The following is a 24,509-nucleotide window of genomic DNA, read 5'->3' as shown; positions in this document are numbered from 1 at the left end:
CACTACAGACTTTTTAAAATGCAGACCCCTCTACTCTGGCATCCAATTCTATTGAAAAAGCAATATATACCTCCATTCCCCATGCCATACTGGGCACAAAGAGAGCTTTGCTTTCACATTTCACCCAGCTTGCTATACAAGAACAAAAAAAAGAACAAAAAAAAAACCTCAGTAGCTAGGCTTGCCTAAATGTATAGCTAATAAGACATAATAAAAACTTTTAAAAAAAAGAACAAACCATGGTCTTTTTTTTCTGGGCACTTGTTTCATTTCAAATAAATATAAACACATTTAACATTAAAAGTATGAACATTTTCTAGTCTGGAAAAATAAACTGTGATCAACACATCATCCATCAGTTACAAATGTCAACTAGAAATTTGTGTCTTAAAGTGTACAATACAGCCAAGAAGACTCTTTTAATTACATAAAAGACTTTTGTGTGCCTGTGTGATTAGAAAAGTTATTTGAATTTTCACTTGCATTATTAAAAAAATAATACATATTCCCATTTAAGATACTGAAGCCTTTTGGTCCTCGTGGTATAGCTGGTTAGTTCTTTGTATTTTAAGAGTCTCAGTCTTCTTTCCGTACATCTTTCTCAGGCGAGGAACAGGGTCCATTTGACCTAGAAGCTTTGGCAGAAGGAGTAGATATTCATAATGCAGATGTTTAATAAGAAAGCTGATGATCAGCAGGCCCTTTTAATATATTGCAATTGCCTTATGTAGTTCCTGATGATTGTTTGGCTTTTTTTTTTTTTACTTCGCCTGTTTTGGTTTTATCTGCTGTGTATAGCTTAACCACAGTAATAGTAATTAGAGACAACAGCAACATGATGTAGCTCAGATGTTGCAGAATTTTTAAACCAGAAAATGCTCAAGATAAAAAAAATATACAACTTATAAACACTAAAGAAAATGGGGGGAATAATTCATTTTGGCAAACAACAAACATTTAGGTGCATTATCAATGTATAGCTGATTTTTTTCAAACATATCATTGCCTTGACAGCACAGGCAACAAATTTCCAGGGATTCTTAACTGCGAAGTGCAAATAGCCAAGCAAGATTGTGCCAAATAATGAAAAAGGAAGGCAAATAATATCTGCTTTACCGATAATCTCTTTGCTGCAGGTGGATATGTGCAATGACTGAGGCAAGCAAGATTTGGTCCTAAAACTTTCAAATTGCAAATGAAAGTGTGGCTAATGTCTTTTAAAAGTGCCTTTTGTGTACTTAAGTGCTTAATACATCTCATGTAGAATTTAGAAGTTTTAATTTCCGTAGAAAGTGGTGATACTGGCAGTGCAGTGCTTGCAAACAGCAAAGAAACGAAACGAAAAAAAAACAACCTGTGGCTTTATCTTTGGTTTGTATAACAAAAATATCTAAAAACGAAGACTAGATAACTATAGGTAATAAAAGTGAAGAGAGATGGAGAGTTTCTTCCCATGATCTACAAATACTGTACTGGAAAAAAATGTCTTCATATTAGCAGTATACCCTAGCTAACACCGTGATATGTACACAACAGTTCCCCTGTTTACTTGTGCTGTCAAAATGAATAGGGCAGCTTTCGCTTTCTGCATACAATAGGAGGTAGAGACTTCCACAGGAGTCACGAGGACCTATGGAAAGCGTGACAGCTGGAAGTAGCAGAACATTAACATGAATGCATTTCAATAAAAACCAGTTTTCTTAAAGGCTCTGTTTAACGGCAACTGTAAGCCTTCCGTTGCCTAACTGTACTCATTCCAGTCAAAAGTGAAAGTCAACTGTAATTCTGGGATTCATTGTCCTTTTTTATTCTTTTTTTTTTAAAAAAAGGAAAATACCAACTTAGATCCAAATGCAACTGAGGAAAAGGGCACTGAATGCCAAAGTCAAAATGTTTCCGAATCAGAATCGTTTTCATTGTATCCATTTTCTGCTCCTACATCATTACTTAAGGGTTTGCTATAGGAGTCAATGGTGCTGCTCGTATTTGAGCTATTGCAGAGGTGAGTCCTGCTCAAATTGTCTTTTTTAAAAGAAACGAAGTTGAGAGCCGTCATTGTACTGGAAGGAGAAAAAGGCATCATGGTAGCCAAAATGAGTGCCAGGCAGTCAGCCACGTCTTTGTTAGGAGCGCAAGCCAGGGCTGGTGTATGACCTGGGCACAAATGCAGACAAAGCAATGGTTAGTACTGGGGAACTACGGAAAGACCTGAGCATTCCTCAGATACATCTCCAGATGGGTTTATAGCCTGGAGATGTATGTTTAGTCACAAATCACAGCAGGCAAGGCAGTGTTACACTTTAAAATTAGGCATGCTGGGAATGTACACAATTCACAAAGAGGTTTTAAGCTAATCTCATTACAAGCAATTTTTATTATTATTATTTTAAAAAGAAAACAGCAGGCAACTTACAGCCTCCACGAAAATGAAATAAACACAGGTGAACCAACATTCCACGAGGACAATATAAATTGAAAACAACTTTGATGCACCAAGACGTATTTAGCCTCAAATATCATGTGAGTAACTCTCATTCTGAGAACAATGACTTTCATTCCAAATAATGATATTTGACTGTTTTAGAATCATATAGGCTTTTATATTTACGGGCAAATAATTTCACAAAGTAAGTCGTTTGAGAGGAATGGATGGATGATTAATCCTAGACTATTTACACTGCTATTAAGCAAACAGTATTTTCATTAAGGAAGATTGAAGAACTTATTGAAATACACAGTAAATGTAACATACGCCCTACTGAAGTGAAATACATGGAAGCCACTGCATGGAATCCAAATACTTAATCTGAACTAGAGCTGAGTAATTTTAAGCAAAATGTGATAAGAGCTGGATCTATTTGTATTCAAGCAGATTTATTGTGTCGTACAGTGTAGAAACAATACAATAATAAACTGCTTATATACACTGTGAACCAGACGTTGGTATATGCTGATGAATTCTTCAAAATAATAATAATTCAGCTTTCTAGTTTTTAAACCCTGTGACACAATGGAGATAGTTTTCTGCCAGCATGAATGTCATCCCTTACAGTTCACGGTTATGTTTGGTGGCTGTGGGTGAGCATCATTTACATGATGAGAATGGTGGGCAGGTTTTTCGGGAGCTTAACTGTGGTCCTCCTCCCCACATCAAGACCATATAAAGGTTTTTAAATTAAGCCAATGAATTTAAAATCCCAAAACCAATGGTATACGTCCCTCCATAGATTGAGCAAGAATTATCCATTCACACAGGGCAACTATAAGTGCTCTAAGATGGCATGGGTCTACCTCTCTTTTGGGAATGTTCTAAAATACACATTTTTTGGAACAATTTCTGCTCTGAATTACAAGATATTTGTTACCAAAGGAAACTAGTGTTATATTTTTAAATTATCTTAAGGCTCCAGTCAATGTCACCAACTTGGAAGTGGTTGTTAACCTACTTACAGCTGCTGAAATGTGCACTGCGGCAAATTTGGGGGCGGACGGGGGGGAGGAAGGTATTTTGTTCATTTTGGTCTGCTATAGGAAAGTATGGAATATGACAATATTATCTATGCTAACTTATTACAGAAGATTACCAAATGAGCATGGAATGAGTAAGTCTGTTGAAAAATGGATTCCGAGAAGTTTTGGAACGGCAAGAATTATGATAACATTCGACCACAATCTCCTTTTGCTTTATTACAAAAGCTTGACTGATTCCCTTTATTTTCCTCTATATACAATCTCATTTTGTGTATATCCATTTGTAACTGAATTAGTGTTCTTGTGTGACTATTATGCAGGTTCAATTTGTAAGAAAACTATATGTTTGTTTTTAAAATATTTACAAAAATATTTGTATGAATATTGAATGAAGATAAGATTAAATTCCAAATTACTCTGTTATTTGGCCTGCATTTAGTTACATCATTAATACTGGCCATCTCTAGCTGTTCAAGGATGGGATACAAAGAGTGACTTTAAGTGTGCTCAGAGACTTGCATATGTCCAGTGAGCATTTAATTTTTTAAAAATGTCAAAACCCTTAAACCATACCCCAAAGGGTTTTGAAACTTCCCTCAAACTTAAAAGTGGTTTGCCATGCACCACTGGAGGACTTTTGTATAAGAAACCTACATCCAAAACCACCGTGAGTGGGGAGAGTTTATCACATGGCATTTTGGATCCTGCTCAAGGCATTTTCAGTATCAGATTGCTATCCATCCAGCAATTTGCTTCAGTGCAAAAAGTTCAAAGCAAAAAGTGATTGGTTGTACAGAATTCAGTTTGACATAATATTTTTGAGAGATGGAACTCAAAAGAGGCTTTCAATGAATGGCAGTGCTGTTTGAATACTTAAAATTACACAATGTTTTCTGCATCTATGTCCACAGGGTGGCAGTAACTTTCTTTGCATACCACATGTGGTCAGAACTGGAGACAGTATGATCTCAGAATGAATAAGGAAACAGTTAAACTGCAGAATCCCCCCCCCCCTCTCCTGAGCATGCTTTGATTATGGATTTAAAACACAGCACTCTTCAGTCAAATGTTTTTGATGCCTTTTGTGCAACTAGAAGATTCCAATTCTTACTGTGTTAAAGAATGACTGGTAGCCATCAGTGAGGGCAAAATGAAGCAAAAAAGGAAAATAAGCTATTGTGTTTTATCTACGCTAAAGAAAAATGTGCTCTGATGATGATAAAAATAACTGTTTAACAAAGTTATACTGAACATCTTATTACAATTAGCATTGTCTAACCTACTGGTGTGTATTTTAGAAACATACACATGTTGAATAATGAAGGATAGTTATTCTTCATGAGTGTTTTCACTTACCATTTTCATCTACTGCTTGTACACATGCCCCTTTCGCTAGCAACTCCTCAACTACCATCTTCAAGCCATTCTGTGCAGCAATATGAAGAGGTCTAGAAAACATAACATCTTGATTCAAGTAGGTTTGATGCATTTCAAAGGGTCTGTTGGGATATTATGCAGAGCATGCTCATGTGCTTAAAGTATAGGATACAGTACTAGAAATTCTTTTCTGGACAATTTCAACATGTACCTATCATAGAATCTTAGAGTTGGAAGGGACCCAAGGGTCATCTATTCCAACCCCCTGCATTGCAGGAATCTCAGCTAAAGCATCCATGACAGGTGGCCATCCAACCTCTGCTTAAAAACAAAACCTAAACAGGAACGCCATATTTATAGAATGCAAAAATATACATTAAGTAGACTTTTAAAAACACTAAATGCCAGTTTGGGTCAACAAAAAATAAAATTTCATTAGGTTATACTTACGTTTGTAATGCATTATTTTTTGCATTAATAAGGCTCTGTTCTTGTATCTTGTCAAGTATCAACAAGGCACATTTTTCATGTCCCTGGAATACATAAATGCATTTATGTTTAAGGAAATGATGAGAATCTGACAGTATTTAATTAACGCATGACTCAGTATGCACAGCCCCCTTTTATGTTATCACAGGTTAGCTTTCTGTAATCTGATCCAGGCTAATTTTTAAGGAATGCTATCTGATATGAGCAGACGAGGAGTGATTTGCATATGAAAACTGGGGAAGAGCAAGAACACCTGGTGGATCTTTTATCTGTAAGTGTGTGTAATCTCTGAGCAGTGCTAACCTGAAATTAGCACATATGATAACCACAAGCCTGCTGTTCACTCCCCAACCAAAGTCATGGAACCGTATTTTGGGGACACGGTCAAGTTGCAACCATTTTATGTTTTTTTCCCCTGGCAAAAAACTGTGCCACCAGCTTGATGAAGCGACAGAGCTGCCCTCAGCACCGCAGGGGATTCCCCCTAATTTGCAACATTGTCAGGGGGACAATGCTACCTCCAGCTTCATTCCCATTGTTTTTTTTCCCCATTGCAAAGTAGGAAGAACTGGGCTGTTGATACCAGCTCTGCCACTGCGTCAAGTTGCAGCAAAGCCTTTATCTGAGAATAAATCTGAGAAAGAAAGTAGACACCCTCTGCCACTCCATATACAATGATGAGCCCCAATATACTGAAAAAAGCGCCTCCAATATTTACTTTATACAATATGAGTATATTTTATCCAACCTGTGGTCATTATTCCACTTTCAGGCTACTCCCCCAAACTGAAAAAAACAACAACAACTATGAGCAGAATCCTTCAGCCCAGTTTATTCTCTGCCCTTTGGTGTTGCCACTAGTGAATAGTAAAAGTCAACAATAAAATGCAAGTTCTCTTCAGTTTATCTCAAAATGCGCCAAAAATAAAGGGTAGTGATTTTGGAGCAATGTTGTTTTAGGTTGATTTTTTTGCACTTCTGTTCTCTTCCCCACCTACTCGCCCATGTCAGTCACTGATTGATTTTCCATAAGCCTCTTTCGTAAGGTAAAGGTAAAGGGACCCCTGACCATTAGGTCCAGTCATGACCAACTCTGGGGTTGTGGTGTTCATCTCATGTCATTGGCCGAGGGAGCCGGCGTACAGCTTCCAGGTCATGTGGTCAGCATGACAAAGCCGCTTCTGGTGAACCAGAGCAGTGCACGGAAACGCTGTTTACCTTCCTGCTGTAGCGGTACCTCTTTATCTACTTGCACTTTGACGTGCTTTCGAACTGCTAGGTTGGCAGGAGCTGGGACTGAGCAACGGGAGCTCACCCCATCGCGGGGATTTGAACCGCCGACCTTCTGATCGGCAAGTCCTAGGCTCTGTGGTTTAACCCATAGTGTCACCCGCGTAAGACAGTACTAGTTTTCAATATTATTCCCAGTGTTCAGAAGATATACTGGCTAAGTTTAGCATTCAGTTGGTTCACAAAGATTTGCAAAAAAGCGTTAGGAAGAAACTGACTACACAATCGGGGGGTATACCCCCCTTGTTTTTATGGTTGTGGGTTGTTTTAAAATGGTTTTTCATGTTGTAACCCACTCTAGGCCTTCTGGTGAAGGGCAGGCAACAAAGAAAGAACTTTTTATCATGTCACCATTGCACATACAGCCCAATTCACGTGGTAAATCTGGGTTTGCTCAAGGATTTCCACTTGTGCAATGCAACTTCCACTTCCACTCCCTCTCCTCTCCCCTCCCCAGCCGTCACCCCCAAATTCACTCTGGACAGTCGGGGTGGGGGGTGGAAATCCAGGATGGGGGTCGGGGTGCACAGGAAGAGGAGAAAGAGGGAAGTTTGTCATCAAAAGTCCATGCATGAACAGGATGACTTTGTTGGGTACCAAGTGCCTCTGATACAAGTATCATTATTTTGTTGCACTTTCAATAATGTCTTCTACACGCATGCACACACACAAACACACACAAATGCTTTTAAACATACTTTACTGCTAGCCAAGTGCAAGGATGTATTCGAGTTCTTATCTTTCAAAGTTAGATCAGCCTTCGCGCTGTTCACCAAAAAATCTAAGATACAGAAAGAAAACAGACCACACGATTACTCTCAGTTAAATTACCTTCAATCTTTGTTCACAGAATATCCCATTTTCTGGTGTGCTCCTTGCACTTCCTAAAACTAATGAGACTCTAGTCCTACACACCCTAATGAAAGTCTTGGCAAAGTAGTGTTTAGAAGTGATATCTGGAATGTCTGTTGGTGACATAAGCAGCAGCAGCAGCGTTGTACGAAGATGGCTTTTTCTTGCTAAACACGTATACAGAATATCTGTAGACCTGTACAAAGGTATTCATTCTAATCAGTTCCCAGCAGCCAGGTACTTACCTACAGCACCTACGTGTCCTTTTTCAGCAGCCATCGTAAGTGGTGTTTTCCCTGAATTATCTGCAGCATTTACTTGTGCATTGTGGCTTAAGAGAAGCTGCAAGCATTCTACGTGGTCCGCAAAGGCTGCTGCGTGAAGCGGTGTTCTAAGAAGAAATAACACCTTTTTTTTAGACACTAGAGAATTCCTTACTAGTGTTATTGCTTAGTTCTATTCCACCACTAAGTCCAAGCTAACAACTTTTCAAAACAATGAACCCAATAATTCAACATTAAAGGTGGGAGGGGGGGAGTGCAGTCTGCTACTCAGATGAGGACGTTGTTCTGTGGATGACACAAGAAACATGCACATATGGGATGCATCAAATCCACTTTAAACCGTATACAGCCTAAGGGCCCATCCACACTTTCATTTGTCCCATGATTTTGTTTGTTTGTTTGTTTGTTTTGTCCCACTGCTTTACCTGGAAAATCCCACTGTTTACTGCTGAATTGGAACAAACATCAACTGGGTTTTCTGTGGATTGAAGGCCCCCCCCCAAAAAAAATCGGGAGTAAACAGCTGGCTATCACAGGGAAAGTGACAGGACCAAAACAAACAAACCCACTCTCAGTCCCTTGACTTGAAATCATGGGACCAAAGAAAGTGTGGGTGGGCCTAAGTCTTATCTTAAGAGAACTGAGAAATCTGTCAGGGGACCATCAATAATTCATTTTGAACCTATCTTAATGGGTTCAATGAAAACAAACACACAATCATTATCCGAGCAGTCCTTACCTTCCTTTGTCATCTTTACAATTGACAATGCCAACACCAATGGTCCCGATGAGTAGCGACGCACAATTTTCATGATCATTGATTCTATTGAGAAAACAGGTTTGCAAATTCAACTCTCCTTTAATAAGTCATTCATTTCATAAACATACATCCTTTTCCCCAGGTTGTACTTCTGACTCAACAAAGCCTAAGCAACAAGTCTACATCAAGGGCTACTGTCAATGTCAGAGGCTGCATGCGTCCAAATAACAGCTGCTGGAAACTGCAGCAGGGGGAAATGCTGTTTCGCTCAGTTCCTGCATAGAAAAATATGCATAGAGGGAGTTTGCACCTGCGGATATAAACTTTACCTGATAAGCTCTTCCACAAGTTATGATGAATGCATATAGGGGGCCAGCAAAGGTATGTGGGCACAGTCCCACTCTTTTTTCTTTTTTCTTTACATGCTCCCTATATGTTCTGTGTATAGCTCCGACACACAGCTGAGGATTCACATTCAGTAAAAACTCTGGCAGGAATCTGACTGAAGCACTTTTTTCCTCCTGATGAATTAGAAGCTAGTTTTATATGAACTTGAATAAGACCTAGTGTTCAAATGTCATTCTTTATTCCTAAGATGCTCAGTGCAACTAAAGATTTCAAGCAATACTAATACCGCCATTTCTGGTGGGTACATGCTACTAATTTCAGTGGGTTTTTGTCATGGGTAACTAGGTATAGGATCAAAATAAAAAAAATCCTTCAGTAGCACCTTAAAGACCAACTAAGTTTTTATTTTGGTATGAGCTTTCGTGTGCACGCACACTTCTTCAGATACACTGTTCGTACGAGCCAGTGTACAATTTTTTAAAATTTTGCTTCGACTCAGACTAACACGGCTACCTACTAGGTATAGGATTGCAGTCATGGCATTTGACTTACTTCACAACAAGAGATGTTAGTTCCTTCTAGTTATTACCCACGAAACCAGGTATGTCCAAAGTCTGTTCCCGGGGGCCTAATCTGGCCTGCTGGTTGGTTTAATCTGGGCCCTGTGGCAGTTTATTTCCTGGGGTAAAATCCTAAAAAAACCTCCACAACTTCAACCCTAAAAAAAAAGCTTAACAACTTCAATCCTAAATAAAGGAAAAAGGTCAACAACTTTGGTTGGCCCTTACAGCCCTTCACTTCATCAAATCTGGCCCTCTTTGAAAAAAGTTTGGACACCACTGCACTAAACCATAGTTTAGCGTGATATGTACGAACTAGAATTCTGGTCAGTTTTGAAACATGTTAACTTCAAACCACTGGCTATGAAGCTGGCTTGTTTAAACTGACCATAATTAGGGTAAACTACAACCCCCAGTTCAAATGCAACAACAAGCTGATTTTAATGGAAACAGAAAGCAATTTTTTCCAAAGTTCTCCTTCTAGCTAATTGGGAGAAAGAAGAGTGGCGAGGAGGATGCAAGCCTGAGGCTCATTCCAGAGCCCATGAATGTTGCACTAAGTTTAGTGTGACAAGTTAACATGGCCAGTGTGGAGAGGTAGCGGTAATGTTATCCAAAACAGGCAGAAGTAAAATTACTGGTTCTACAGAGGGCTTTATACTGTTTCTATTTAAAAGATCAGAGCTCAATTTGAAATCTAGGAACATAGCATGTAACAGAAAAGCTGACAATCAAATCCAAAAATTATGGTGGTGCGTTCTCAAATACGAACACTATAATCATTTCTAGATTATATTTTATTGATGTGTCAGAGTGAAGAGTTTATAACACAATAATTGACAAGCAGGGGAATTAGGCAGGGCTGTGACATTCTGCAACCTTTATTCCTTTTGTCCTTAGAGTGACTAAACCCACATTTATGAATTTGCCCTAATTTTAGTTAACACTTCAAATGCAGTCATACCATGAGGTTATTGTGTGACAAGTGTTCATTCCTACAACAAATATTTGAGAAGGGGAGAGTTTTAACACCAGACAGAAATGTATATTTTTGGACGTGATCCAAGGATATTGTCTCCATAAATTTTTTGCTCCTTTATCCCTAGTTTAGCCTGACCTTCCGTTAAAACCACAAGAAGTGAGATTTGATGCAGCCGTTTCTACTTACACAGCACAGTGCAATGGAGAGAAAGGGTTCCCGATAAAGTTGCGGAAAGGTTTCTGTTCCAACAGTACCTCTATACAGCCTTCATTACCTGTAACAAATGGGGCGATTTCATGTTACAAAAGCACTTCAGGATTGCTTGCAACTAGAATAGCTTATGGTATATAATGCAAATTAGCACTTCAGAATACAGTCGTTCCTGTATTCCTGCCAGAATACAGTTGAAATTTAATCCGTTCTGAGAGTCCGTATGACTCCCAGAACAGTTTGAAAACCCAGGCACAGGAGCGTCCTGCAGACAATCAGAAGCTGTGGAAGCCGTGCCAGACATTTGGCTTCCGAAAATCATTCGAAAACCAGAACAAGCACTTCCGGTTTTCGATCATTTGGGAGCCGAAACGTTCGAGTTCAAAGGCGTTTGGCATCCGAGGTTCCACTGTACTGTACTAAGGTGCCTCATACAGAGTCAAACTGCTGGTTCATCTACCTGTATTCAGACTGGAACACAGCTATCGCTTTGATTATGTTCTCCGAATTTTGTGATGAAGCCTTGGTTCAAAAGATGCACAAAAAAGTGCATGCATTTGCATTGTGAAACATGTAAAAATGTGTGTTTTAGGATATAAGTGCAGGTTTTGGTGCTTTTTAAAAAATAGAAATACCTTTTATCATAGAATTATTCAACCCCCTGCAATATAGGAATAACAAAGAGACAGAATGGAGCTATGATTGACATGGAATGAGCTGCTCCATCCCTCCTTAATTCTGCTTTGTGTTGTGATTATTAGAATTTGGTGCCTGGCATTTATTCACACTTGCAGTCTCACACTTACATGCTTGCCTGACTGCTCTTCTGAGAGTTTAGAAAAGCCTACAATCCTGGCTTCAACTTTACTTTGAACTCCACACCAGCCCTAATATAGTATGCTGGGACTAAAACTTACCATTATAAGAAGCCCAGTGCAAAGGTGTATAACTTTGATTATCTTTAAAATTGTAGTCCCCTTCTGAAAGCGCCAACTGCAACAATTCACTCAGCCATGTGGCATGACCACGAGCTGCTGCATAATGTAGAGGTGTCCTGCCTCTGGCGTCCTTACACATTATCAATGCTTCTTGTTCCAACAGCATTTGAACACACTCCTCATGCCCTGTCATAATCTGATGTAAAACACACATGCATAAATATATTGGGGGGTGGGAGAGACATTCAGAAGAGAACTGGATGGGGATATGTAAGAAAAACATTTTAAATTGGTGTTTGCACAGTTAAGAGACAATTTTGTGAAGATTGTGCCCCTGAAATTATCCTAAATCATGGGAGAAACTAAATGAGAATGATGGAGAGGTTGCAAACAACTTATTTTCATACGTGGTGGGAAGAGTCCAGTGGTGGGTGAGCTACAGGGGCAGGCCAGAAATCACAGCAAAAATACATCAATTACTCACAGAAACCCTTAAACATAGTCCTGCTTAGTATGTTTGAAAGATGTAACAAATCAATTTTGTCCAAGAAGTAGTGGCAGCATGGTTAGAAATGGCTAATGCAATATGTATTGATGGTCATTGCATGCAATCCAATTCTATATTCCTGTTCCATTGTTGTGCATCATGTAAGAAAATTAATTTAAAAATAAAAGGAAAGATCCATCGTAGCAAATGTAGTGGTGCAGCATACACAAATAAGCCACCCGTTGCCCATTTGTTTCACGTGCATAGAAAACATGGCTTTCGGCTTTTAAGGATACTACTGCCTGACTTAAAGAGCTCAATGCAAAAGAAAGCACCATGGCTGCATTTCTGAAAAATGACATCCCTGGCTTCTTTATAGTGTTGTTTATAAGAATACACCCACAATTTACACGAATTATGTGGCCAGTGAAGTTACCACTTCTTTTGCCTAAATGAATTCAATTGGTACCATCAGCCACACCACATGGTGACTCAACACAAATCATCGTGGTTACCACCTCAGAGAGAGGTTACCACCTCAAACAAGAGATTATAACACAACAAGAATGTTGAGGGTAATGCACATAAAACTTTTCTAAGGGACAGGAAATGCTGGGACCGTGTTCCACAGTGACAGCACCAAAACAGCAAGCCCCCCAAGTCCACTTCTCAAGAGCATACTGTTACATATACACTAATAATAATAATAATAATAATAATAATAATAATAATAATAATAATAATTTATTTATACCCCTGCCCATCTGGCTGGGTTTGCCCAGCCACTCTGGGCGGCTTCCAACAGAAGTATTAAAATACAGTCATACCTTGGTTTAAGTACGCTTCAGTTTGAGTATTTTCAGTTTAAGTACTCCGCGGACCCGCCTGGAATGGATTAATCCACTTTTCATTACTTTCAATGGGAAAGTTCGCTTCAGGTTAAGTACAGACTTCCGGAACCAATTGTGTACTTAAACCGAGGTACCACTGTACAATAATTTATTAAACATTAAAAGCTTCCCTAAACAGGGCTGCCTTCAGATGTCTACCAACATACTGGGCGGGATTCAACTAACGTATCCTGCTAATGGAAGCGTGCACAATGGGACGCCCCTCCTTTCCTCCCCTGAGCCCCCCACTCCCCCAAAATGACTTGGGGGGGGGCTCAGGGTAACCTTGAGAACAGCATATGGAGGGAAAGAGGGAGGACAATTTCATCTGGCATGATGGAAAGCTTGTGCTGATGGAACAATTGCCATGGCACTACGTTGAATTCCTCCCATAGTTTTTGTTATCTTTTATTCTCTCCTCCAGTTAAAAACGTTGAAGCTTTTAATTGTCAGCAATTTTAACACACACACACACACACACACACACACACACACACACACACACCTTTCAATAGAAAACATGACTTGTGGAGTTTGTTTGTTTTTTTAAGAAGAAGAAAAGTTCATTTTACTACATGTATTCCATATCCCTGATTGTTTGTTTCTTTTCCTTATCATGGCAATTCTCTTTTAAATAATTGCCTTGTTTTTTTTTATTAGAACATAAAAGTTGCTTGGCTGAACTGGACCCAGGTGCATCTGGAAGATCAGGAATGAGGAACCTATTGTCTTCTAGATGTTGGGGTGATGCGAGTTGACCCAACAACATTTATACTTTGTTTTGGTGGTCTGTACTCATGTTGAATACTATTATGTACGTTTCAGGCAGAATTTCAAAAGGCATGCAGCAGACACATAGGACAAAATATTCTAAAATCAGCAGTTACCCCTCGATGTAAAGCAGTGCATCCCAAGGAATCAGCTGCATCCACTGATGCTTCTTTTTCAAGTAACAAGGCGACTGCATCTATGTGCCCATAAGCCACAGCTAGCATCAAGGGAGTTCTAAGAAATGAGAGACAACAGCAGTTTTAGTCTTACTTCTGTGGTTTTTTAGTCAACATGCTATCCAAAAAGACCTGCCATTTTCACCAGACTTTGCAACGATACTCCCTCTTTCCAACATTATCATTGCATCACATACTTGCTTCACATAATTCCAGATATCCGATCCACAGATATTTATAAATTGAGCAGCTAGTGTAGCCTTCCACAGACTACAATCCTCACCATTCCTAGTCTCGTGGCCTGGGGCTAACAGGTACTGAAGACCAACAACACACAGGCCCATCGTATTGGGTTACCCCTGATCTAATGTGTATCAGAGTCTGTTTATTCAATCAAGAAAATCAAGTGGTGAAGGTATTTCCACACTGCAACAATTTCAGAGTTTTACCGATGTTCTCCCATGGGGGTGTGGGGGAGAGAGAGAAACAGGCTAAACCCTTTCCCCCTGGCATGTTATATTTCCAAGTGCTGGGGTTTTCTTTCTTTCTTTCTTTTCACAGGGCAACATTTGCACATACTGTATTGGCCTGAATATAAGCCGCACCTTTAAAATTCATTTGGGGGGGGGGAGAGAAAAAGACAATACCTGAATATAAGCCGCTCCCTTAAAATTCTGCAGGCACTCACACACGTTCCATCTTACCGTATGTCTATTTTGGCAGCGATATCGTAAAAGTCCATTTTTGTAAGATCGCAAATTTAAGCAGCACTTTAACTTTTCAGAGTCGGGATTTGGAAAAAAAAAAGTGAGGCTTATATTCAGGCCAATATGATAAATTTCCCACCAAGCCAAAGCCTAAAGTAGCACATTTCAAGAAACTACTTCATATGCTCATTGTATAAACTACTAGCCCTAAGAAGCAGTTCAGTGAGTGCAGAGCTCACACACACACACACACACACACACACACACACACAGCGCTCTGCCTCCAACCAAAAGCCAGGAGGCTCAGAAGGAAATGTCAGACGTGATGCCACAGCTGCTCCACTTTTCCCAGTGTAGGAAACCTCACTCAACCTAATGGTAAGGCCAGCCTTGGATACAGATCCCAACTACGTCAACAACATCCTTCAATGCACCACCTTATTCTCGCCTCTGTACGTTCTTAATGTGCAAAAGTAAATAAAGCATTGCTCTCGGGATGACGGTTGCCAAAGGTTTACCACCTGCACCCCATTTGCCAGTAGTGGCCTGACCTCCATTGACAAAAGACCATACAGAGAGGTTGTAATAGAGATGCAAGAACAATACATGGAATTGCATTGTATCACTTCGCCCTTAGAGTCTCGGCAAAATTCCCCCCTCCCCCCGCTCTTCCTACCTGTCCGAATCTTTGCTGGTAGCTTCGGAAGCAGGTTGTTGAGGCCCACCCCTTTTCAATCATTTCCAGCACAACTGTTTGCGTAAGTCTGGAAAGGTGAGAATATCCTCTATACACGGAATAAATCTGTGTGCTTCCAATTGTGCAAAATGCACAGTTCCAAACCCTAAGCTGCTTCCGAGCTGCAGCAGCTAAGTTTATAAGAAACAGAAGCAGCGACTCTGAAGATTCTATTCCATTATTTTGATTACGATCTAAATGCTAGTGCTTAAGGTGTTCCCAATATCACACATCGCTCAAACAGATAAAAACAAAGTCGACTTACTGTCCTTTCGCATCGGTCACGTCAGGGTTATCTGCTACTTCTAACAAAAGCCGCAAACATGGTGTGTGTCCATTGATAACTACAAAAAGGGGAAGCTTTTTAGCATTCTGAAAATAAAGCCTAGAAGCTCATGCACTCTTACATTTAGTTATTCACAGCTGTCCTAAATTCTAGGCGTTTTCTCCTAAAGTGTACCCCAAAGGAAGAAAGAGATGTTCCCTACTTAGCACTTGAATATCTGGATGTATATCTAGCGGGAATCAAATGACCAAAAGATCAGTTGGTATAGTGCCGGGGGAACACATATGGAGGGGGAACTAAGGCGGATATTGCAGAGCTGGAAAAGGAAATTCGGGGGAAGGGACTGCTGAACAAGGGGACACTCCCCCAGTAGATATAGGTATAGAATGTACCTATTTGTATATAGTATGTCAACACAGCTGCCTGCATTTTTTTACTTTCCTTGGTGGCATAACAATGGACATTTTCTTGTGGGGGACAGTGTCCCGAAAGAGCCACGACAAGCTCCTGACATAAAAAAATGTAGCATTATGCCACCAGTTGTTGCAGTAAAGGGAGGATTAAAATGTTGAGTGTGTGCCTGCACATACACACATGCAGCATGCTCAAACCCAGTCTGAGTGAACTGATATTAGCATACACTAGTGGCCAAAATTGTGGAAACCTTTTGGAGAAAGTGTATTTCTAAGGTTTGATGGCTCATAACACCACATTTCTGGGAGTAATACCATAAAAGTATCTATCAATGGAAAGATAATTTAAGGAAGAATGTAATTCAACAAGATTTCTTCAATTATCTGTATTCTATCAAACGTTGTAGCCAAATAACCAGAAAAAGGAGTGTTTAGAGAGCCAATCAGGTGTCAGCTTGTATTGGCAATGCTAGCTCATAACATCACCTTTTTTTGGAGTAATACAATAAAATTATGTATCAATGGAAATATAATTTAATGAAGAATGTCATACAGTAACTTTTACGGAGGATTATTTATTGCAACATAAATAAGGAGGACATCTGTCAGTGTTATGTGATTGTTATCAAGTTGGTTGGGGTTTTTTGTTCTTTCATTTAGTGAGCTTGTAAAACATAACAAAATTAAAGAAGTGGTGCAAAGAGTTGACTGGTCACCCAGAAAGTGGTGTAAAATAGTATTATTAAGTGAACAAGGCTATAGTTATGAAGAAATTAGAAGAAAAATTGGTGGAAACTTAACCAAAGGTGGCATTTCTAAATTTCTAAAGGTATAAGGAGATTCAGTCACTACAAAATCAGACTGGTAAAGGCAGGAAAAAGTGCACAACAGCAGGTGACGATAGAAGAATTGAGAGACTGTGCCTATGTGATATAAGAAAATCATCTGGGTGTATACAAGCTGACATGGCGCAATGTAATATGAAGTTGAGTGCAAGGACTGTTTGGTGCAGACTGCAGGAATATGGTCTAAATCAGGCATCCCCAAACTGCCACCCTCCAGATGTTTTGGCCTACAACTCCCACGATCCCTAGCTTACAGGACCAGTGGTCAGGGATGATGGGGAATGTAGTCCAAAACATCTGGAGGGCCGAAGTTGGGGGGTGCCTGGTCTAAATGCTAGAATTTGTGAGCCATCATTGCCAAAACAAGATTACACCTGATTGGAAATTTACTTTCTCCAAAAGGTATCCACAAGTTTGGCCACGAGTGTATGGTGTACAAATTTTATTCAGCCAATAGAGGTCTCTGTCAGACCATGTTGAGGTGCTGCAACATGTCAGTACAAAAGATTGAACTTGTCCTTTTTGTTTGGTACCATGCAGATAAATACACTGGAGAAGCAGCAGCATGCATTCCATACTAAACCAGAACATGGGGAAAAGTAACATGTCAGCACTTAAGTCATCAGTTACAGGTGAGTTTGTGTGAATACAGAACGGACTGCTTCAAAAAAGGCCTAATAGCCAGTTCAGTAAGTAATGGGCAATGAAATAGGTTCAGTCTATGTTACTACTAGAGGGGGGCCAACCATAGCTTCAGCCTCTGCTACATTTGTTTCCCACTGCTGAAGAGGTAAGGTGCCCTTTGGTCTAAAAAAGTGACTTGCCTCTTCAGCAGCAAACACTTTATACATGTTCTCTCTGACCTTCTGCATGCTAAGTAGATGCACTAACACCAGGCTACAACCCTGCCCCATTCGTCTCTTCTCTGCATGCAGTTTACCTGCATTGCAGCCAACACATACAAATTACAGCATCTCACTGACCTGCGGCATGAAGCGGGGTCCGTTGGGTGATGTTATCCTTCACCATAACAGAAGCACCCTGGTTGATGAGAGCTTCCACACATTCGGTGTGTCCCTTAAATGCAGCCAGGTCCAAGGCAGTATGTCCTTTTTCGTCCTTAATATCCAGATCTCCCAGAGACTGGAGAAGGACCTCCAAGGCTTGATGATGGCCATTATAGGCCTAGAGGTCAAAAAATTGGCACTTCATAAGCATTTTACGTGTGGGAGGTATTCCTTATTATAATCAAAACTGAACACAGTGAAGAAAAACCCCACCCCACCCTCCCACTATATATAAGGGTCTGGTGACTTCTGTTTCAGTGTATCTGAAGAAGTGTGCATGCACACAAAAGCTTATACCCGGAACTACTGGGCAATTTTTTAATTTATTTTGACAATGAAGACAAGTCATTATACTGGCGATACACCTCGTTTCATGCTTTTGAAGCATCCAGTTTCATTGCATTTAGTATTTACCACATCAACTTATAGTTTCTAAATCTTTTATCTGACATGACACTATTGCAAGATACCATGAAAAACTGATTAAAATCATTATGCAGTGACTTAGTAAAAACTGGGTCGTAGTGGTTACAGAAAACACATCAAGTTACAAATGATCTCCTCTGGAAACAGTTGCAAACAATCCACATACAGGTTATGAGATCTATGTTGCAAGAGTTTTAGGTTATATGGTGGCCAATTCTGTTTTATCTTGTTCATCTTTAGGTTAATTAAAAGGAAATACAAAATGGGAGATTGTCAGAAGCTAAACAACAGATACTTTTAACAGCACAATCCTATGCTTGTCTACTCCACTATGCCCCTATGCAATCCTATGTTTAAGATTGCAGCCTAAGGGCACGCCCAGACTTTTGTGGGATCGAAGCACATACCAGACTTCAGTTTTGCACAATTAAAGTGCATTAATGGGCTCTGTCACCCTAGCACAAGAGATACACTTTTAAAAAGGAGCAGACTTTTTGCAGTTAGGAGGGCGACAGGGAAAGTGTGGGATGAATGAATAATGGGAAGACATCCTGCAAGCAAATCAGGATGAATGTGGGGTGAATGCTCATTTTCATATAGCCACCTAGCAAACAAATCAGAAAGAATGCTCAATAAGGACCAGATGCAAATCAGAAAGAGTGTTCAGCAAATGGGTTACCTATAGGAGCGTTAAGTGGAGCTGCTCCTGGATAGCTGGGTAGCACTGAGTTTAGTTTGCATGCAGCTGTGGCTAGATACAGTTTAACACAATTTTTCTGGCTCTTAGCTGAACAAGAACAATGCTCCTTTACAGACGTGAAGATTTGTGAAATTATCATTGAAATTCATGTGTTTTATTATCTGACGTTTCGACTCTCATTTTAAAAGGTTTTTTTAAAAAATATATATATGAAATGCTCACTGCATACAGCTGCAGCACAAGTGTAGATGAAGATATCTTATGAAAATTAAATTTGGATGTGTATTCTCGGCACTTATCCAGTGTAGCTTGTAATTGTAGTGTCGTTGTAATTTTGGGTTTGTCTGTTCAGTTGACAAAATATGACTTTAAAGCTGAAGAGGCAAATACAAAATTATTTCTATCTTACATTCATTCTAAAACCTTATTTTCATCAAAGCTAAAAGCTGCAGCATTTCAAATAGGATTAAAAATTCTAATTATTTCATTGATGTGCAATTCCTCTGAATGTTATGTTTTAAGCATATGAGATAGACTGTTGGTTAAAGATGACATGTGTTCATGTTCCTATCCTTTTCTTGGGGAAGTATATTCATATTAACTCAATTTACATTCCTTTATTCCAAGTAATGACATAAACTAGATGAAAACGAAAACTAGGCCTTCAATGTCATAATAGGGTATTAGAAATGTGCAATCTGATTCCCAGCACCACCTGAGATTAAAGTTAATTTTTATTTTAGGGCTGCATCAAAACAAAATTTGTAGCCTTGTTTGCAGGCTGCAAAATGGAATACCCCCTTCTTTGTTGATGCTTGAGAGGGCTCTACAAAGCTGAGCATAGTGTACAGAGGAAGAAAGCACACCCCCAGATTTGGACTACAATTCCCATGAGTCCTAGTGTCAGGAGTCCAGGTTCCCAGCTTGATAACACAGTAAGCGTAGCTAATTAAAAAGGAGGATTTAATTGCAAAAACAATCAGATAGCTCCAGACGGCTCTAACAAAGCCTCCGGCATAATCACTCAAGATGACCCTTCTGAAGACTCCTTCTGGTGTTGACAGAAGATATTGAATTTACGACCCTTAAGTCTATTGTTTTGCTTCCTATCTAGCAGCCCTCCCATTCGCCGACTCTTCAGACTTAGTGGATCAGCTCCAGCCTCTTCCTGTTCAGAAAGACTCTTGTTCACACCTGTTTGTGCTTCCTGAGAGCTTTGCTGTGTTCCAGACTCCTCTCAGCTACTGCCTAATCAGCCTGCCATTCAAGGTCAGGAAGAGCGGAAGTCTGCAGCTTCTCTGTTCCAGGCTGCTTTCTGCAGTTGGCTGCAAACCTTCGCTTGGAGCTGGCTTATTCCTGACACCCAGCTAGTACGGTTGGTGGTCAGGATAGCTCAGTTGGTAGTGCATGAGACTCTTTATCTCAGGGTTGTGAGTTCAAGTCCCACCTTGGGCAAAACATTCCTGCATTGCAGGGGGCTTTATTAGATGACCCTCGTGGTCCCTTCCAACACTACAATTCTATGACTCTATGACCATACACAAAAGGAACACTGGGGGAATGGGCATTTTGAGTACCTCATTTAGTATTCTCCTTTTTCTTTCCAGCAAGAAATCCTATATATTGATAGCAAATGTATTCTCAAGTGCATGTGTGCTTCTGTAACCAAGACGGCAGCAACCATGCACTTGAGAAAGGGATCAGCAGGTTTGGGGAACCCCCCAAGGTTTGTAGAAGTACAAAAAACAAAATATTGGCGGGGGTGGGGGAGAATCCTAAGGAGAGGGGGGGAAACACCTTGTGCGTTGTTATTTGAGTTAGGCAGCAATATAATACTAAAACTGTGTACTTACAGCTAAGTGCAAAGGGCTTTTTGTAGCTGTTGAATCGGATTCCTCAAAAATGTGGCTCGTTTTCTCCAGAAGCTACAACAAATAAAGAAGTGACAGAGCTTTGTACCTCTGCTGAAATGATAATGCACATGAATGGGGATGATCAACAAAACATGCATGTTTGGGGGAAGCAGGCATATCAGAAAAGATTAATTTTATTTAGTCTTCAGGCATGTCTCACACATACCCCCCTGAGTTAACAGAAAACACCACAACACAGGCACTACCATTATCAATGGTTGAAAGGGACACAGTTCTTACTGTTCATGAGGTAAATGCTAGGCACACTGTTGCATTCATTTTATTGTCTGTTACGTTGATTTTGCTGTTGTTGATGATGATGTTGCTGTTATTTTATATTGTATTTATACCAGTTTGATATTGTAAGCTGCTTTGGGCTAAGGAAAGAGGAGCGCAAGTACCTAAATATTTTGTTTAATGTATAAAATAAACCAAAACCATACAGACAACTGGATTTAGATACTACTGACTTCAGCGACAGCAGGACTGAGCCCTTAATCAGCTTTTCTCGTAATGAATCTTCACCGTTAATGGTGGCACTTTTCCAAAACAAAAAATAAAGCCAGTGTTACGATTATACTCAACACTAATATTAACGTTATGAACTTTTTGCCTGTGTATGAGCTTCATTCTTATAATCCTTTGCCACACATAGGAATGCTGTCTACTATTTAGTGAACTTTAAGTCTTCAGCTAGAATTGAGAAAAGGAACACACACATATCACCGAGAAAGGCAGCCAGAGCCATGGGTGGAAGAGAGATTTGCTTCCTTTAGGATTTTAATGCAAACATACACAATTTGCACTTCCTGAAACAATTATCTGAAACCCAGCTATCCTTTGAAATCTGTGCTTCTCTGAATTTTGCCGAGTGGTTCTCCAACCGTACCAACATACCAAAACGTGTGTATTAGGGGAAAGGGTGCCTAAAAAGGTATAAGTGAAAATACAGAATGCATCGCATAAGTCGCTTGCAGAAGGGGGTGTACCGGGCAAAATTCCACGCAAAAATACGTATATCAGAAGAAATTTGCACTACAATCCAGTCAGGTTTTCACAAGGACTTAAAAAAATAATTCGCAAACTGACTCAGAAATGTATAGAACTCAGCTTAAGGCTGGACGAATGAGAACCTGAGAGAAACCAAAATTGAGAAGATTTTCCCAACTCGAGCCAGAGTTTTCACTGAATAAATAAAATAATAAGATGATGATGATGATGATTATTATTATTATTACTGACGTTCCAACTGTATTTTTGGAATCCCTAGCGCCAGCATGCTTGTTCCTAGATCCCAACCTTTGAAAAAAGTGAAACAATGGCTATATGCTTAACCTTTCGGAATACTATACTACTCGTCACTATTTTTTGAAGTTATATTTTGAAGTTCTGACTCTCATTGCTTTATAGGCTATTTGACTCTGATTGCAAACCCTTGTTTGTCCCCAAATTTAACAAGTATTTCCTTTCCTGTTAATATCCCTGGCAAAGCCGCCCTCATCACCAACCGGACGAGTGATTAGATTTTGCCCATGTGTAAGCAATTGACCACTTGTCTTCATCTACATGGGCTATGACAATATCACTCTCTGGTGGGCACATAAATAAAATGACTGTAAACTGTGTTCTCTTTGTCATCTTAGCATGCACTTCTTCCCAATCGTTCAAAGATTAACGCAGAAACTTGAAAACTATTTTCCAAACAAAGCAGCTCAAAGTTCCTTACTTCAGAGTAATTGGGGAGGCGGCAATTTGAAATATACTGCGGGTGGGGAGTTTATTATTTAAGAAAATGCAGGATTGGGGAGTGTCGCTGGTTTTTAATCTTAACCTTGATTAGAATTGGGGGGGGGGGGGCTACTGAGCTTACGATCCAGAATGCTGAATTCCTCCGCTGTAAATGTCAACACAAAATTTGCCAGCAAAACTGATAGCTCTCTAGCTTACAGTACTTCTTGCCAGGCGTAACACTTTGTGCTAATTGAGGATAAATTACCATGGGGATTTTCTATAATTATATATTGCGCCACGGTGGAGAAATGCTTATATCTGTGTTACTATGTAAATGCCTTCAGGCTTCAGGTCAGCCAGTCTATACTGGGTTCAACACTTGCTGGTAGTATATTATCACTATTGCCACATTTGATAGAGGAACAAACAGGTGATGGAATAATGGGGTGCCTTTAGGGAGTGCAGCTATGATTCAAACTCCTTCCACGACATCTGATTCTCAAATATAATGACACTGAAATTAATTATCTTATATTAAAATTGTCAGATTGGCTGTTTCAATTAATAAAACCTGCATTCCAGTTTTCTAAAAGTGGGTTTTTATGAGATGGCTCCTTGCCAATGCATTTTGCCACTCATGACAGTTGTGAATTATAGCCAATGACGGGGACCAAGGTATCAGCCTCCTTATCTGACCAGTTCTTGAAACTCAGTTTCCAAAGCACCTAATAGGGCTAAGCGATATCTGATTTTTAACATCACGATGTATCGAGCCATGTGAGACACCCTCCCATCAGACATCAAGGAAACAAACAACTATCTGACTTTTAGAAGATATCTGATGGCAACCCCGTATCGAGAAATTTTTAATGTCTAATGTTTTACATTATTTTTATGTGCTGTAAGCCGCCCAGTGTTGCTGGGGAAACCCAGCCAGATGGGCAGGGCATAAATAAAATTATTATTATTATTATTATTATTATTATTATTATTATTATTATTATTCCCATTAAGTCCAATGGCACTGTGTCTAATGTATACCTGAAGGAGTGTCTCTACCCCATCACTCAACCCGGACACTGAGGTCCAGTTCTGGGGGCCTTCTGGTGGTTCCCTCACTGCGAGAAGTGAAGCTACAGAGAACCAGGCAGAGGGCCTTCTCAGTAGTGGCACCCGCCCTGTGGAACACCCTCACATCAGATGTCAAGGAGATGAGTAACTACCGTATATAACCTTTAGAAGATACCTGAAGGCAGCCCTATATCAGGAAGCCTTTTAATGTGTAATGTTTTATTATGTTATTATATATGTTGGAAGCCACCCAGAGTGGCTGGGGCAGTTGGGCGGGGTATAAAATTATTATTATTATTATTATTATTATTATTATTATTATTATTATTATTATTATTATACTGCCCTATACCCTGAGGTCTCAGGGTGGTTCACAGAACAAAATCAAAATACGGTATAAAACCACAAAATACATGATCAAAATAAAAACAACCCAATAACCCACCAAAAAAACCACATTTTAAAAGGGTATAGGAAATAAAATAATATTTTAAATAAAATTATTATTTTAATTATTTCTCTAGTCAGTGTGCTTTAAAACTGCAGTGTCAAACACGATCCTGTTCTTCCCCTTTTCTCTAATTTTGTTTTCCCTTCTTCTCCCCTTTCTCTGAACATTTCTTCATTTTGGCAGTTGGTTACTAGACTACTTACTACATACTTTAGCACAGTGTTTCCCAACCTTGTGCCTCCAGATGTTTTGGGACTACAACTCCCATCATCCCTAGC

At 39.7% G+C, this 24,509-nt stretch overlaps 1 protein-coding gene across 9 annotated transcripts in view; it reads right to left on the bottom strand.

The window, feature by feature from the left end:
• Positions 1 to 253: 253 nt before the first annotated feature.
• Positions 254 to 24,509, bottom strand: part of ANKRD44 (ankyrin repeat domain 44) — a 131,898-nt gene continuing 107,642 nt past the window's right edge. For 6 of the 9 annotated variants that reach the window (XM_035136600.3, XM_088652671.1, XM_035136611.3 and 3 more), the window contains 12 exons: positions 20,919 to 20,990; positions 17,856 to 18,057; positions 15,594 to 15,672; positions 13,826 to 13,943; positions 11,541 to 11,757; positions 10,600 to 10,687; positions 8,503 to 8,586; positions 7,725 to 7,870; positions 7,326 to 7,408; positions 5,299 to 5,381; positions 4,828 to 4,919; positions 742 to 2,154 (listed from right to left, as the gene is read on the bottom strand). In XM_035136600.3, the coding sequence (XP_034992491.3) occupies positions 1,886 to 2,154; positions 4,828 to 4,919; positions 5,299 to 5,381; positions 7,326 to 7,408; positions 7,725 to 7,870; positions 8,503 to 8,586; positions 10,600 to 10,687; positions 11,541 to 11,757; positions 13,826 to 13,943; positions 15,594 to 15,672; positions 17,856 to 18,057; positions 20,919 to 20,990 (1,533 nt within the window). In that variant the 3' untranslated portion in view covers positions 742 to 1,885. Of the gene's footprint in view, positions 636 to 741; positions 2,155 to 4,827; positions 4,920 to 5,298; positions 5,382 to 7,325; positions 7,409 to 7,724; positions 7,871 to 8,502; positions 8,587 to 10,599; positions 10,688 to 11,540; positions 11,758 to 13,825; positions 13,944 to 15,593; positions 15,673 to 17,855; positions 18,058 to 20,918; positions 20,991 to 24,509 lie in introns of those variants that run through there. The other 3 variants (XM_035136629.3, XM_088652877.1, XM_088652908.1) reach the window with 1 other exon arrangement.

This window comes from Zootoca vivipara, chromosome 1 (assembly GCF_965207765.1).
Source record: "Zootoca vivipara chromosome 1, rZooViv2.hap1.1, whole genome shotgun sequence".
Lineage (NCBI taxonomy): Eukaryota > Metazoa > Chordata > Lepidosauria > Squamata > Lacertidae > Zootoca > Zootoca vivipara.
The sequence above is the reverse complement of the archived record's forward strand: the minus strand, read 5'-3'. Positions and strand labels throughout refer to the sequence as shown.